Genomic DNA, 14,902 nt, shown 5'->3' with positions numbered 1-14,902 from the left:
CTCCTAGAGATAGATGGACTTATAATAAAATAGCAATAGCTGATGATGTTTGAAGGTTAGATTCCTGGAACACAGGAGAAATATATTAAAGAAATCCTGTGTCAATGGGATCTCTAAACACTTTACCGAACAACATGCAGGGAATCCTAAGAGTTTGGTCTTAATAGGGATTGAATGTATTAGACCTACTGCAAGAGGAGGCAATAGATATAGGAGACCTTGTCTACGTGAGAATTACTGGATACATAAGTTAAAGACCCTCGTTCCCGAGGGGCTTAGTGAATTTATCGAGATTGATCCTTAATCTCCATACCCTCCCTCTCCAGTACCCTATGTCCCCTCACTTAGCTGTCCTTCCTTATCAGATTCCTCCCCTCTCCTTCCATTTTTTCCTTTCCATGTTCCCCTAATTCCCCTTCACTTACAATACTCATTATACTATTCATTAATATTCTATTTCTCTGGTTAGTGTTTAATCAATTTATTATCTCTATAGTCAGGTCCGTGTATGTTTGATACAAGAGCTCTTTTCTGATGTCCATAAGATCATATGAATATACGCATATATATTTTTTATTATCATTTTTGCAGGCTTTTGAAATATGTCATGTGATTTGTGGTATGTCGATATATAAATATACAGTGTAGACCATCTAGATTACCGGGGTAATCTTTAATGGGTGGCTTCTCTGAATATTTCTTATAACTATGGATAATTTGCGAACTTGTCCCTATGGTATTTTATGTGGATATAATCCACTTATATATATATATATATATATATATATATATACATAAGTATGGTGGATATAATATATAATTAGAACTATGTATTCTCCCTTGTATGGGTATGATATCTTTGAATCCCTAGAAAATATGCATCTAATTGCATTTACCTATGTACCCATTGAGGAAACTCCTCTTTTTTTTTAGCAAACTAAGTCAGCCATATTATTATCATTTATTCTATTTATTTTTCATCTTTTATTCTTTTATGATTGTAATATTGATTCAATTGATTTGGGTATATAAAGTCCTAATAAGATTTTGTTTATTATTTTTTTGCCGGTGTTCTATACTTTTTATGGGCTTTGCTGAATTTAGATGAATGTTCCTTTAATGTACTGGCTCGTTTAACAGAAACCAAATGTGAGTTATAATTTAAGATTCAATACAGGTAAATAGTTTCATCGGTGCAAGGAGATCATTACCTATCATTACCTATTGAGCAAGTCACCAGAAGTGACGAAACGCGTTTAGGACTCCTTGTCCAGATTCACCTACTGAGGCTACGGACGGCTGTTATGAATTACCGCTCTTAGCGGCACCAACTGATCTGCTACACTGCATTGCTGGCTTCATTCTAACATCATCAGTACATGTCAGTACGGCCTGAGTTACCCACATCTGGGGAACACCTGACTGACCGGATTCCATGGTTCTGGCCACCCAACTACAAGCTGCTCACACGGAGCCAATGGTTATAGTAGAGACCGCATTTACCGATCACCATCCGAGGACGCTCGGCTCTGCTCTCTCCTCATATTGCAAAACGGATCCCAATGCCAAATGGGTTTAGAGTGAGTAACATCTGGATTATAATCGGACTGTATGTGGCCACTATATGTCCTTTATGTTTTCATTGGAGGACTCATTTCTCGTCAAAATTACAGCCTTACCTCTACCTCAGAATCTAGTGAAACTCCATTATCTAACACATAAATATCATATGCATACTAGCAGCCTGAACAGGGTTGTTACAAAATTTACACTGGACTGCAATTGAGACATTGTATTATTTTATAATTACTACCAGCAATTGATACATTGTATTGTTTTACAAATATTATCAGCTATTGCTATTTTATTATAAGTTCATCTATCTCTAGGAGTTTGCTTTATGTTTGTCCATTTCTACATGCTTTTCTAGCATTATAATGAAAAACGTTTCTCTTTTTATGAGAACATCGGCAATTAATATCTTTATACATATTGATCCTTCAGCGCGGCTCCTTATTTTTTTCTATTTCGATTACTTTCGATTACTGTATGTGAGACTGGTGCAGATAGGTCTCTGGGAGTTTGTCGTCATAGGATTAATATTTAATTATTCAATGGTATATAATCTACAATACACGCGCTATTAAGGGATTTTTTTTCTTTGTGACCACTGGTTGGAATTGACTTGGTTGGTGGTTGGGATGCCAGTGGTCAGCATACCAACCATAGTATCCTGATATTCAGAATCCCAACAGGGGAAGGTAAGTAAACTCACATTCCCCCAACGGCCCCTAACCCTCCCTGTCAGCAGCCTAAACTTAACCCCCCTGCAGCCTAACCATAATGCTCCCCGGTGGTGCCTAAACCCCCCTTGCCACAGCCCAAACCTGACCATCCCCTCCACCCCACAGCCTGACCCTAAAGCTCCCTGGGGGTGCCTAAACCTAACCCTTCTTCCCGCAGCCTAACCCTAATACCCCCATTCTGCAGCCTAACCCTAACCTCTCCATTGCAGTTTACATGTCAGAGTTCCCAGCAGACACTTGTTCAGGATCCCAGCAGTCTGCATTCTGGCACTGGCCTATTTGGGATGCTGGTGTAGTGTTGGTCCAACACCATTTTTTCTCAACTGCTGGGATCACTACCATAGGGAGCCTGACTGGTGATATATAGGTAGATTGAATAAACCTTTATTCTTATTTTCTTTATATTTTTGAACAGAGTTTTTTCTTTCTTCCTCTGCTTTATCAATATCTTCCTCCCTTGTGGGATTCCTGATCTAGTACATTGAGTCTGTTCCTGTGTTTCCAAATTGGATTTAGACCCTTCTATAAAAATATTGATTTTCCTGTGAGAAGTGATCATTGTAAATATGAGCTCATACTTTATATAACCCATGGAGTTTTTATGTATGTTTTATTTGCTTTGTTAAGCTTATGCGCTTCATGTGAATAAGTGACTTACTAATGCTGATATTAATTGGGACACATACTGCACTATTTGATAAGGTCATTTTTAGCCTTTTGGTTTTCTAAAGTATAGAAGATGTCAGCCTTCACTCAGCACAAGGTAAGAAGCAGGGAATAAGGCAGCTTCTAGAATTACCAGGGCACACAGGACATATGCACCAAGTACTTTGATTACACACTTATAGAGCCTGATTCATGGCTGTAAGTAAAGCCAAAAATCAAGTACCTTGGTAAAATTATGGTGCACGGTAGGTGGGACAGATGTAACATGTGCAGAGAGTGTCAGATTTTGGTGGGGTTTGTTGAAACTGAAATCTAAATTGCAGTGTAAAAATAAAGTGCTCTAACATCTGTGGGACACATGCAGAAGCATCCAGTATTTACACTGCACAGACAATATAAATGTATTTGCTCCCCTGACATTGCAATGTGGTTTGTTCCAAACACAATTTTACTTTCTTTTTGTGCTTTACTTCCCAACATGAATCAGACCCATAGTGTACAGTGTGTTAGATGTGAGCAGCCCGTTCCATACTCAAAATGCTTTTTAAGACAATGACAAATTCAGGTCATGAGGATGACCAAAGAACAGCTTTTAGTGTTCTCCCTCTATTTCATCATGTTAGACAATCTTTAAAACTGTTTTCTTTCAAATATTGTGTTTTTGAGCAGATCAGCTATGGAGCAACCAGTTATCTTCTCAGTGACCGCAACCTCTATCCAACGTTCTACCGCATTGTACAAGGGGACCAGGCCAGTTATTCTGTGCTATCAGGTCTGATCAAGTTCTTTGGCTGGACATGGGTTGGAGTTTTGGCTTCTGATGATGACAGTGGTAATGAAGAAATTCAGCTTCTGACAGAACATCTGACTTCCAAGAGGATCTGTGTTGCCTACACAATAAGAATAAAGTATTATAAATCAGATGTCTCCCATGAAATGAATAAGAAGAGAGCTGATATTATCAAAAAATCATCTGCCCAGATTATAATACTCTGCGGGACATATTCTTCATTTTTAGCTGATCTTTTAACAGATATGAGAAAAGTCATCAATGATAAGACTCTAGTGTTTGGTCCGACATTTGCCTTAATCCCATTTCTACTGGAACATTACACTGATGTATTTAATGGAAGTTTGGCCATTGAACCTTCATCTCTCCCAATGCTGGATATGAGAAGTTTTTATGACAGTTTCCAGACCATAAATCACCCTGAGGACAAGTTACTAGAACATATATGGTTAATATGGGAGAATTGTTTGTCAAGTGATAGAAAAATTAATCAATTATATAGTGAACTATATAAGAAATCACTGCACAACTGTACTGGGAAGAGACGTATAACAGAGTTTAGTAGTATCCACAGCCTAGGTCTGACTGATCGAGTATATAAAGCAGTTTATTCCATGGCCCATGCTTTACATAATATGCATATGTCCCTAGGTGAAAGGTCTCCCAAAGACATCCCTCCTTCTTATGGTTATAGACATCAGGTAAATATGCAATTTATTACTACAATGACAGTAATTTTTACCACATGCTACAGTCAAATGTAGTCACAGTTCTGCCAAAGTAGCTCAGGCTGCCTCCAATATTCCGTATGATAATTTGCCAATCTTCATATGTACAAAAATGAAAAAATATAAATAATTGTTAGGACAGTGAAACCTGCACCTGTAGGTGCAACTGCTGAGTCTAGTCCTAATTCTGTGAGTTACCTAAATCCTTCTGCTCTTTCATTTTATGGGGGTGATTCAGAGCTGATTGCTGCAGTGCATTATCGCACAGCGGGTGATCATCAATAGACTGCGCATGTGTATGCACCACAATGCACACACGCATCGGCAAACAACGGGCATTGCCGGTCAGCGACAGGATGGAGCAAAAATTTTATTTGCACGAGCATTTGCAAGGTGATTGACAGAAGAGGACATTTGTGGGTGGTAACTGAATGTTTACTGGGAGTGTCAGGAAAAATGCAGGCATTCCCAAGACTTTTCAGGATGGGTGTCTGACATCAGCTCCGGCACCAATCAGCCTGTTCTCATAGCATTGGAGGAGTAAGTCCTGGGCTGCGCACAGACTGCACACACTGGATTTTTACAGCTCCACGTACACATGCGATCGCACACTTCTACGGCAAATTTACACTCCCCCTTTGGTGGCAACTATCTGAACGCAGGACATCAAAGTTAGCAGCCCAGTGATCAGGTCTGAATTACCCCCTATGATTGATTCTGTGGCACTCAGCGCTACTGAAATAATAAAGGATTAAAAATATATTAAATGAAACAAAAATAAAATTATTTATTGAACATAAACGCTCTATTGGCTAATGACATTATATATATATATATATATATATATATATATATATATATAAATATCCAATGCAGCTGCAACTTAGTCAACATATCTAAAATATAAACACAGACATAAAAGTTGCAATAAAAGGGAACTGCAGCCAACAGGGCCAATATCTACAGTCAGATGACAACAAAATTAGCTGATATACTCATCGATAATTCCATTTCCTCATAGTGACCATATGGCAGCCTATGTTATCCCTCCCATTATAGTGGTTTCTAAAACTGATAAATGAAGACAATTTAAAGACAAAGGGGAATAGAAGGAGAAAAGTTATATACCAGCAAGGGGGGGGGGGGTATAAAACTTCCTGTCTAAACCATAGGCAAGTACATAGGTCAATGTCACACTACATTCCAGGGATCTCAGATGCAGACCCCATCACTTACCATTCCGTCTGTTGATGGGACACCAACACTGATCACCAAGCTACCATACCATGCTATGTCCTGCTCCAGCTCAGTCTGCTGCCGCCTCTGCTGCAGCTGCTCCCTGTTATTGCTAGTACCTGCACAGTAGTATTACGAGTGACCCCAGCATATCTCTGGGGGACCTACCCCTCCAGAGAATGAGTACCGCTATGCTTGTCTGAATCAGCTGATGCTGTGCTGCCAATTTCATCAAGCCACCCAGCTTCTTATATACTGCTGAATCTCCAACTCCAGGCTCCAATGCCAGCCCAGGAACACAAGCCAATCAAGTCTTTACATTCACAAAATCCTCAACTAATACCCAAGACACTGTTAGAAAACCAAGGCCTCTGACCCTATTGGGCCAATAAGCCTAAAGGTATTTTACAGGGTAATAATCCTATTAACAGTCTTTCTGGACCCTAGCTGAGACCACCATGTAAGGCACTAATGAGGAGCTGAGCTAGCCACCATAACTCAAACTCACTCAAAACCTCAAAAATCCCTCAAGTATAAACCACAAAGATGAGGTTCTCATCAAGTGAGTGGCTGTTGATTGCCAAAGTTTAAGGGCAGTTATCTTATGGAGTGCCACAAACCCCCTGCTCCAAACAATTGACTACCGTGACTTGCAACAAGTAAGAGGGGGAGACTCTGAAACAGGGATCAGTAAGTGCAGGACACAAAAGAAACTCTAGTAATCAAATATGACATATATCCAAAGGTCTGCCTATAATTTTATAAGCAATGAATAAATAAAGTCAGCTAACAGAAGGAGGGAAAGGAAGGAGATATTATGTGGAGGTGATTGTTGACAACTTCGCCCAGGTAAAATCTTGAAATAATCAGCCAGGAGTACAACTGCCAATTAGTCTCCATGATTCAGGATGAAAACTCTGCAAATTGGCCACTAATGGTGACAAATGGCAGAAAACACCCAAGTTAAATAAACTTATTGCCAATGAAGAAAACAACTAAAAAGCCAGACAGTGACTGGGATAGTATAAACAAACAGTAGACATCCAGCCTCCCAAAGCAATGGTCTCTATAAGCCTGAGAGAATACAACCCTCATGGTCCCAGTGATCTCTAGGGGACCCCTTAGTGACAGCATGCCATGTTGGAAGACCCAATGGAACAAAAAAACAGTGACCGCTGAACCATCAAATGCATAAACCATGCACCCTCAATTGAAATTCCAGACAACAAATAGCCTGTAAAAGATCCCCGGGCAAAACAGGGAGACAGCACAGGGATGCAAAGGAGCCCATGACCACAACCCAGTTGATAGGAATTCAAGCATTGTAACCCACATAAACTGAATCAGGATTGGAGACTTCAGCAGTGGTGGGATGCATGCTTGGACGCAGCAACAAACTCATCAATGCAAAATGCCCTGTGAAAGATCATTGTAAAGGCGAGCCAAAACAAACAGTACCAAAGAAGAGAAAAACCAATGTCCGTAAGGGCCAAACCACATAAAACTCACCAGTTAAAATTTGAAAATAGGAAATGGCAATGAGGAAAACTACAAAGATACCCAGACAACGATGAGGATATTGGAAATACACCATCGGCATATTATGGCTCAGTGCTGATACCTAATCCTGTTGAATTGTGTTGGGAGGAGCAATTGTGGAAATCAGTTTTCCAAAAATTATTGGGCACCATTATCTCTACAGGAAATTCAATAGACAAAAAACAATGCTGGAGTATTCAATGGAACTAAAAGCCAGTGACTAAGGAACCACCAGGATGCATCAACCATGCACGCTCATCGGACATCCAGCACTCAATAGGGACAAATCTGAGACATTTATTATTATTATTATTACACATAGTACAGGGATGCAGAGGAGCCCAGTGACCATGTCCAGCAGTTCTGTCTTTGAGCCTCACAACCCTGACAAACTGCATTGGACATAAGGTCATGAGATCTCAGCAAAGCTGGGACGGCATGCTTAAAAAATTACAACAAACTAGCTGATGCACACAGCCCTATGAAAGATCAACACAAAGTTAAAATTAAACAAACAGTCCATATAAGGAGAAAACATGTGGTCAGTCGGGCCAAATGAAATTAAAACCAGCAATAAAGAGACAAGGGGATGCCTGCGATCCTCCTGGGACATGGCTTTGTCCATCCCTCAACGGCCCTACTAACCAAACCTTTAGTTAAGTCACAACGTCTGTGAAGGCCCATGAAAAAGCAAATTCCAGCAAGCAGCTGCTACATGATAGTGCAGACACTCATCCCACAATGGCTGCAGCAATACAATGGGGAACAGCACCAACAGCAGCAGAATCTTGATAAGACCATCTGTCACCCGAATCGTGTATATGCTGCCAAACCAGATGTCCCAGCACCATGTGGAACTAGCCCGATGCAGCCTCTCATTTGTTGGTGAAGGATGAACCACAACTCCACACTACCCACCAATAATAGCTATCACTGAACACAGGAAGCAAGTGGCTATGAGAAGCCAGAGGTGGGTCTTATTACAAAATACATCTCAGATCTACTGTGACTGTAGATGCAGCAGAGACCTGAAATGTTCCCAACTCTTAATCATCTATGTGAAGATCAACTCAGACATATATAACTTGGCTGCTTCTGTTGAACCCAGATTGAATTCCTTCATCTCTAGTATCTGTATAATTTGCCAGTATTTATCTATATATCCATAGTACAACTTTGTAGTCTCTATTACTCAGCTTGTACTGTGTTGTACTACATGTTATTGTCCAAAGTTAGTAAAGTTCTTTGCAATATTACTTTTATTTTACAGCTACATCGTTATTTGCAGAATGAGAGACGTGTGGATGGGGAGCCAGTATTTAATAACAATGGAGATTTTGCTACCCCGTATAAAATTGTAAATTGGCAAGTTTCCAAACAGGACAGATTTGTAGTACATGTTGGCCATACAATGAAAGAGGATGAAAATTATCAGAACTTTTCTATTCAGCTGAAAAAAATTGTGTGGAAAAATAACATCAATGAGGTCAATGTGGGATATGTCACCTTTTATTTATTATTTAATATAACAATGTATAATCTGCCATGCAGGGCCGTTTCTAGACAATTTGGCTCCCAGTGCGAGATTTCAAAATGCGCCCCCCCCCCCCCTATTGCTCTAAAAAAAAAAAAAAATGTGCCCCCTCCCCCCCCCATATAGCCATAAAAAGAAAAAGCATGCGCGCGCCTTAGGCGCGCGCGCTCCCGACAAGGGTGTGTGGCCTGATTAAAATGGGCGTGGTCTCATTAAAGTGGGCATGGCCTCATCTGATATCATCACACCCACCACAGTGGGGAAAAAATAAAAATAAAAAAGTCCCCTTTTTACACATTACAGCAGGCAAGTGTCCCCATATTACACAGCGCGGCAGGCAGGTGTCCCCATTTTACACAGCGCGGCAGGCAGGTGTCCCCATTTTACACAGCGCGGAAGGCTGGTATCCCCAGTTTACACAGTACGCAGGCAGGTATCCCCATTTTACACAGTACGCAGGCAGGTGCCCCCATTTTACACAGTACGCAGGCTGGTATCCCCATTTTACAAAGTACAGCAAGCAGGTATCCCCATTTTACACAGCACGGCAGGCAGATATCCCCATTTTACACAGCACGGCAGGCAGATATCCCCATTTTACACAGTACGCAGGCAGGTGCCCCCATATTACACAGTACGCAGGCAGGTGCCCCCATATTACACAGTGTGGCAGGCAGGTGCCCCCATATTACACAGTGTGGCAGGCAGGTGCCCCCATATTACACAGTGTGGCAGGCAGGTGCCCCCATATTACACAGTGTGGCAGGCAGGTGCCCCCATATTACACAGTACGCAGGCAGGTGCCCCCATATTACACAGTGTGGCAGGCAGGTGCCCCCATATTACACAGTACGCAGGCAGGTGCCCCCATATTACACAGTACGCAGGCAGATGCCCCCATATTACACAGTACGCAGGCAGGTGCCCCCATATTACACAGTACGCAGGCAGGTGCCCCCATATTACACAGTGTGGCAGGCAGGTATCCCCATAGGCAGGTGCCCCCATATTACACAGTGTGGCAGGCAGGTATCCCCATAGGCAGGTGCCCCCATATTACACAGTGTGGCAGGCAGGTGTCCCCATAAGCAGGTGCCCCCATATTACACAGTGTGGCAGGCAGGTATCCCCATAAGCAGGTGCCCCCATTTTACACAGTGCGGCAGCGGCAGGCAGGTTTCAAGCTGAGGAGAAGGAAGGGGGAGAGGGGGGGAGAGAGAGAGAATACTTACGTCTTCCCGCTCTTCGGTCCCGCCGCCTCACGTCCCTCGTGCCGGCCGCCTCCTCCTTCTTCTTGCTTCTCCTTCTCGCCTCTCCCGAGCGCTCCTGCTCGGGGGGCGGGGCTTTGCGGAATGACGCGTTTGTGTCGTGACGTCACGACGCAACGCGTCATTCCGCGAAACTCCGCCCCCCGAGCAGGAGCGCTCGGGAGAGGCGAGAAGGAGTAACATAGTGCTGCGGCGGGCGCCCCGTGCGGTTGCACGGCTCGCCCGCCCCTAGAAACGGCACTGCTGCCATGTCCATTGTAGAACTGTCATGGAGAAATGTATTTCCTTTCTGTGATTTACAGGACACTCTCTGTGTATTATATGTTTTACTCTCTCCTCCATAATTAATGTCCCAGTGCCTAGTACACAGGTTTACACTTCCTAATGGAGAAAGACAAATATTACTCAGTCCCTGATCAATATCTTAGATAAACAGATCTGATATACAGAAGGTAAAAAAGATGTCATGATAAAAAAAGAACCACAATATAAAAATAAATTGGCTGTACTAATAAACTTGAAATGATTTAGCCGGTGTGTTAAATATAATAATCATTCATTTTCTAGCTTATTAAATAGCAGTAGCAGTAGTAGTGTAGTAGTAGTAGTAGTAGTAGTAGTAGTAGCAGAAGTAGTAGTAATAATAAAAATAATGGTAGTAATAGTTGTAGTAGTAGTAGTAGTAGTAGCAGAAGTAGTAGTAATAATAAAAATAATGGTAGTAGTAGTTGTAGTAGTAGTAGTAGTAGTAGTAGCAGCAGCATTAGGAGTAGTAGTAGTAGTAGCATTAGTAGTAGTATCAGCAGCAGTAGTAATAGTAGTAGCAAAAGTAGTAGTAATATTAGCCAGAGTAGTAGCAGAAGCAGTAGTACTAGCAGAAGTAATAGTAGTAGTCACAGTCATAGTAGCAGTAGTAGTAGTAGTAGTAGCAGTAGTAGTAGTAGCAGTAGCAGCAGTAGTAGAAACAGCAGTAGTAGTATTAGCAGTAGTAATAGTATTAGTAGTAATAACAGTAGTAGCAAAAAAGTAGACGTTTCAATACCATTAGTAGTGATAGTAGTAGTAGTAGTAGTAGTAGTAGTAGCAGTTGTATTAGTAGTAGTAGTAGTAGTAGCAGCAGTAGTAATAGCAGTATTAGCAGTAGTAGTAGTAGTAGTAGTAATAGCAGTATTAGCAGTAGTAGTAGTAGTAGTAGTAGTAGCAGCAGTAGTAATAGCAGTATTAGCAGTAGTAGTAGTAGTAGTAGTAATAGCAGTATTAGCAGTAGTAGTAGTAGTAGCAGTAGTAGTAATAGCAGTATTAGCAGTAGTAGTAGTAGTAGTAGTAGTAGTAGTAGTAGTAGTAGTAGCAGCAGTAGTAGTAATAGTAGAAGTAGTACTAGTATTAGTATTAGTAGTGGTAGCGGCATCAGTAGTAGTAGTAGCAGCAACAGTAATAATAATAGAAATAATAGCAGTAGTAATAGTGGTAGCAGTATCTGTAGTAGCAGTAGTAGTAGTAGTAGTAGTAGTAGCAGCAGTAGTAGTAGTAGTAATAGCAGTAGTAATAGCAGTAGTAATAGTAGTAGTAGTAGTAGTAGTAGTAGTAGTAGTAGTAGTAATAGCAGTATTAGCAGTAGTAGTAGTAGTAGCAGTAGTAGTAATAGCAGTATTAGCAGTAGTAGCAGCAGTAGTAGTAGTAGTAATAGCAGTAGTAATAGCAGTAGTAATAGTAGTAGTAGTAGTAGTAGTAGTAGTAGTAGTAGTAGTAGTAGTAGTAATAGCAGTATTAGCAGTAGTAGTAGCAGTAGTAGTAGTAGTAATAGCAGTATTAGCAGTAGTAGTAGTAGTAGTAGTAGTAGTAGTAGTAGTAGCAGCAGTAGTAGTAATAGTAGAAGTAGTACTAGTATTAGTATTAGTAGTGGTAGCGGCATCAGTAGTAGTGGTAGCAGCAACAGTAATAATAGTAGAAATAATAGCAGTAGTAATAGTGGTAGCAGTATCTGTAGTATCAGTAGTAGTAGCAGCAACAATATTAGTAGTTGCAGTAGTGGTAGTAATAGTAGAAGTAATAGAAGTAGGAGCAGTAGCTGTATTTGTGAGTAGGCAATGGCAAGGGACATGTAGGATTTGCCCTCATGGTAGAAAGGAAAGAGTTAACCCTTTTGAGTTATGTGTTTCTTAAAATGAAGCCCTCAGTTTGCAGTAATCACACACAGGAAGTCTGCCAGAAGCAGAGAGCAAGGGAGTGTTTCTTCTAGACAAGCCTCCTCCTTCCCCTCTGAAAAGACTAACAATACGATCCACCAATCAGATAGGAGGAAATAGAAATAACCTGCAAGGGGGAATTGTGGGAGTCAGGAAGTTGCCGGGATAAAGAGACTGTTATGGGGAAGTGATGGTGCACAGCTAGACTCACTGGAGGTTGGGGTGTCATCCCCTCTCAGTGTCATCAGTGACCAGCCACTCTGTGTGCCCTGCTACAGCTGTCATTGCTTGTAAGGACTTTGCTGAACTCTGAGTGGACTTAATTAGTATAATCCTGCTGTCTGTTCACTGGATTTCTGGGTCTCTCTAAATAAAGATCACCTTGCTTTCATTGTAAAACGCTCCACTGTGTGATCCCTGAACCCCATGATACCCAGGTCACCCACTATCCTCACATTTTGGCAGCAGTGGTGGGATATCACAGAGTTCCTTTAGCGATTCTAGGTGAGCGAGTATAAGCAAAGCACACACCAGAGAATATCAGCATAGAGAGTCAGCCAGGAGTTGTGGCCAGCGGTTAAGGGGAAAATGCAATGACAGAGCAGTAGAAGTTATACCATACATCTCAGAAACCTCACCTGCAAGGATTTTGGAGGATGAAGGGAATTACTTAATAATCGGACTGAGACCCTAGAACTCTGGTACTGCGGTTGTTGGAGTGGGATCGGGTGCACCCAGAGGCAGTGATGGACTGGGGAAAGAAGGGCCCACTGGCAAAAAGGAGTGGTAGGGGCCCATATATAGGGATGTGGCCAGTCACTATAGAGGCTTGGCTAACAATTAGAGAGTGCATGGTCTTGATCCATTGATAAATAAATATACTAAATACTGTTTGTATATGCATTATAATGTACCAGATTAAAAATAGCAATGCACTGTAGAAAATACACCAAAGTCTTGTGCAGTATAAGGTAATATATGTATAATGTATAATTCAAATGCACAGTCTGGAACCTGATCCATAGAGGTGCAGGTGGGAGCCCAGACCATTGGGCCCACCGGGAATTTCACTATGTGGACCTGTGGGCCAGTCCAACCCTGCCCAGAGGAGCCCGACCCCCTGAGTGATGATGAAGAGGGACCAACAGGCAGTGGTGGCACTTCATCCAGTAAGTTATGAGAGTCAACAACTGCCACTCCCGCACTACTGCAAAGCGGACTGAAGGTGCTAGGCAAAGGTGCAATCCCACAGGAGAGGGCTGGAGTAATCCAAGCTATACTAGTAATACAAATTCCTACTGGCACTGGAATTCAGGAGTCACCTAAAAGTTTTGAACAAGAGAAGCAATGCTTGACATTTAAGGATGTTCCAACATTTCGGAAGAATGAAACAGACATCAACACTAGAGATGAGCGGGTTCGGTTTCTTTGAATCCGAACCCGCACGAACTTCACTTTTTTTTTCACGGGTCCGAGCGACTCGGATCTTCCCGCCTTGCTCGGTTAACCCGAGCGCGCCCGAACGTCATCATGACGCTGTCGGATTCTCGCGAGACTCGGATTCTATATAAGGAGCCGCGCGTCGCCGCCATTTTCACACGTGCATTGAGATTGATAGGGAGAGGACGTGGCTGGCGTCCTCTCCATTTAGATTAGATTTAGAAGAGAGAGAGAGAGAGAGATTGCTGTGATACTGTAGATTAGAAGAGAGTGCAGACAGAGTTTAGTGACTGACGACCACAGTGACCAGTGACCACCAGAGACAGTGCAGTTGTTTGTTTTATTTAATATATCCGTTCTCTGCCTGAAAAAAACGATACACAGTCACACAGTGACTCAGTCTGTGTGCACTGCTCAGCCCAGTGTGCTGCACATCAATGTATTGTATATAAAGCTTATAATTGTGGGGGAGACTGGGGAGCACTGCAGGTTGTTATAGCAGGAGCCAGGAGTACATGATAAATAATATTATATTAAAATTAAACAGTGCACACTTTTGCTGCAGGAGTGCCACTGCCAGTGTGACTAGTGGTGACCAGTGCCTGACCACCAGTATATTAGTAGTATTGTATACTATCTCTTTATCAACCAGTCTATATTAGCAGCAGACACAGTACAGTGCGGTAGTTCACGGCTGTGGCTACCTCTGTGTCGCCACTCGGCAGGCAGTCCGTCCATCCATAATTGTATTATAATATATACCACCTAACCGTGGTTTTTTTTTCATTCTTTATACCGTCGTCATACTAGTTGTTACGAGTATACTACTATCTCTTTATCAACCAGTGTACAGTGCGGTAGTTCACGGCTGTGGCTACCTCTGTGTCGGCACTCGGCAGGCAGTCCGTCCAACCATAATTGTATTATATACCACCTAACCGTGGTTTTTTTTTCATTCTTTATACCGTCGTCATACTAGTTGTTACGAGTATACTACTATCTCTTTATCAACCAGTGTACAGTGCGGTAGTTCACGGCTGTGGCTACCTCTGTGTCGGCACTCGGCAGGCAGTCCGTCCATCCATAATTGTATTATAATATATACCACCTAACCGTGGTTTTTTTTTCATTCTTTATACCGTCGTCATACTAGTTGTTACGAGTATACTACTATCTCTTTATCAACCAGTGTACAGTGCGGTAGTTCAC

General features: G+C 41.9%; 1 protein-coding gene across 1 annotated transcript in view; it reads left to right on the top strand.

Annotated features, from left to right (window-relative positions):
• LOC134910767 (uncharacterized) overlaps positions 1-14,902 on the top strand; it is a 98,143-nt gene that overhangs the window by 34,639 nt on the left and 48,602 nt on the right. The window contains exons 3-4 of the mRNA XM_063919150.1: positions 3,642-4,463; positions 8,536-8,757. Of these exons, the coding sequence (XP_063775220.1) occupies positions 3,642-4,463; positions 8,536-8,757 (1,044 nt within the window). The remainder of the gene's footprint in view (positions 1-3,641; positions 4,464-8,535; positions 8,758-14,902) is intronic.

This window comes from Pseudophryne corroboree, chromosome 4, assembly GCF_028390025.1.
Source record: "Pseudophryne corroboree isolate aPseCor3 chromosome 4, aPseCor3.hap2, whole genome shotgun sequence".
NCBI classification, from domain to species: Eukaryota; Metazoa; Chordata; class Amphibia; order Anura; family Myobatrachidae; genus Pseudophryne; species Pseudophryne corroboree.
The sequence above is the reverse complement of the archived record's forward strand: the minus strand, read 5'-3'. Positions and strand labels throughout refer to the sequence as shown.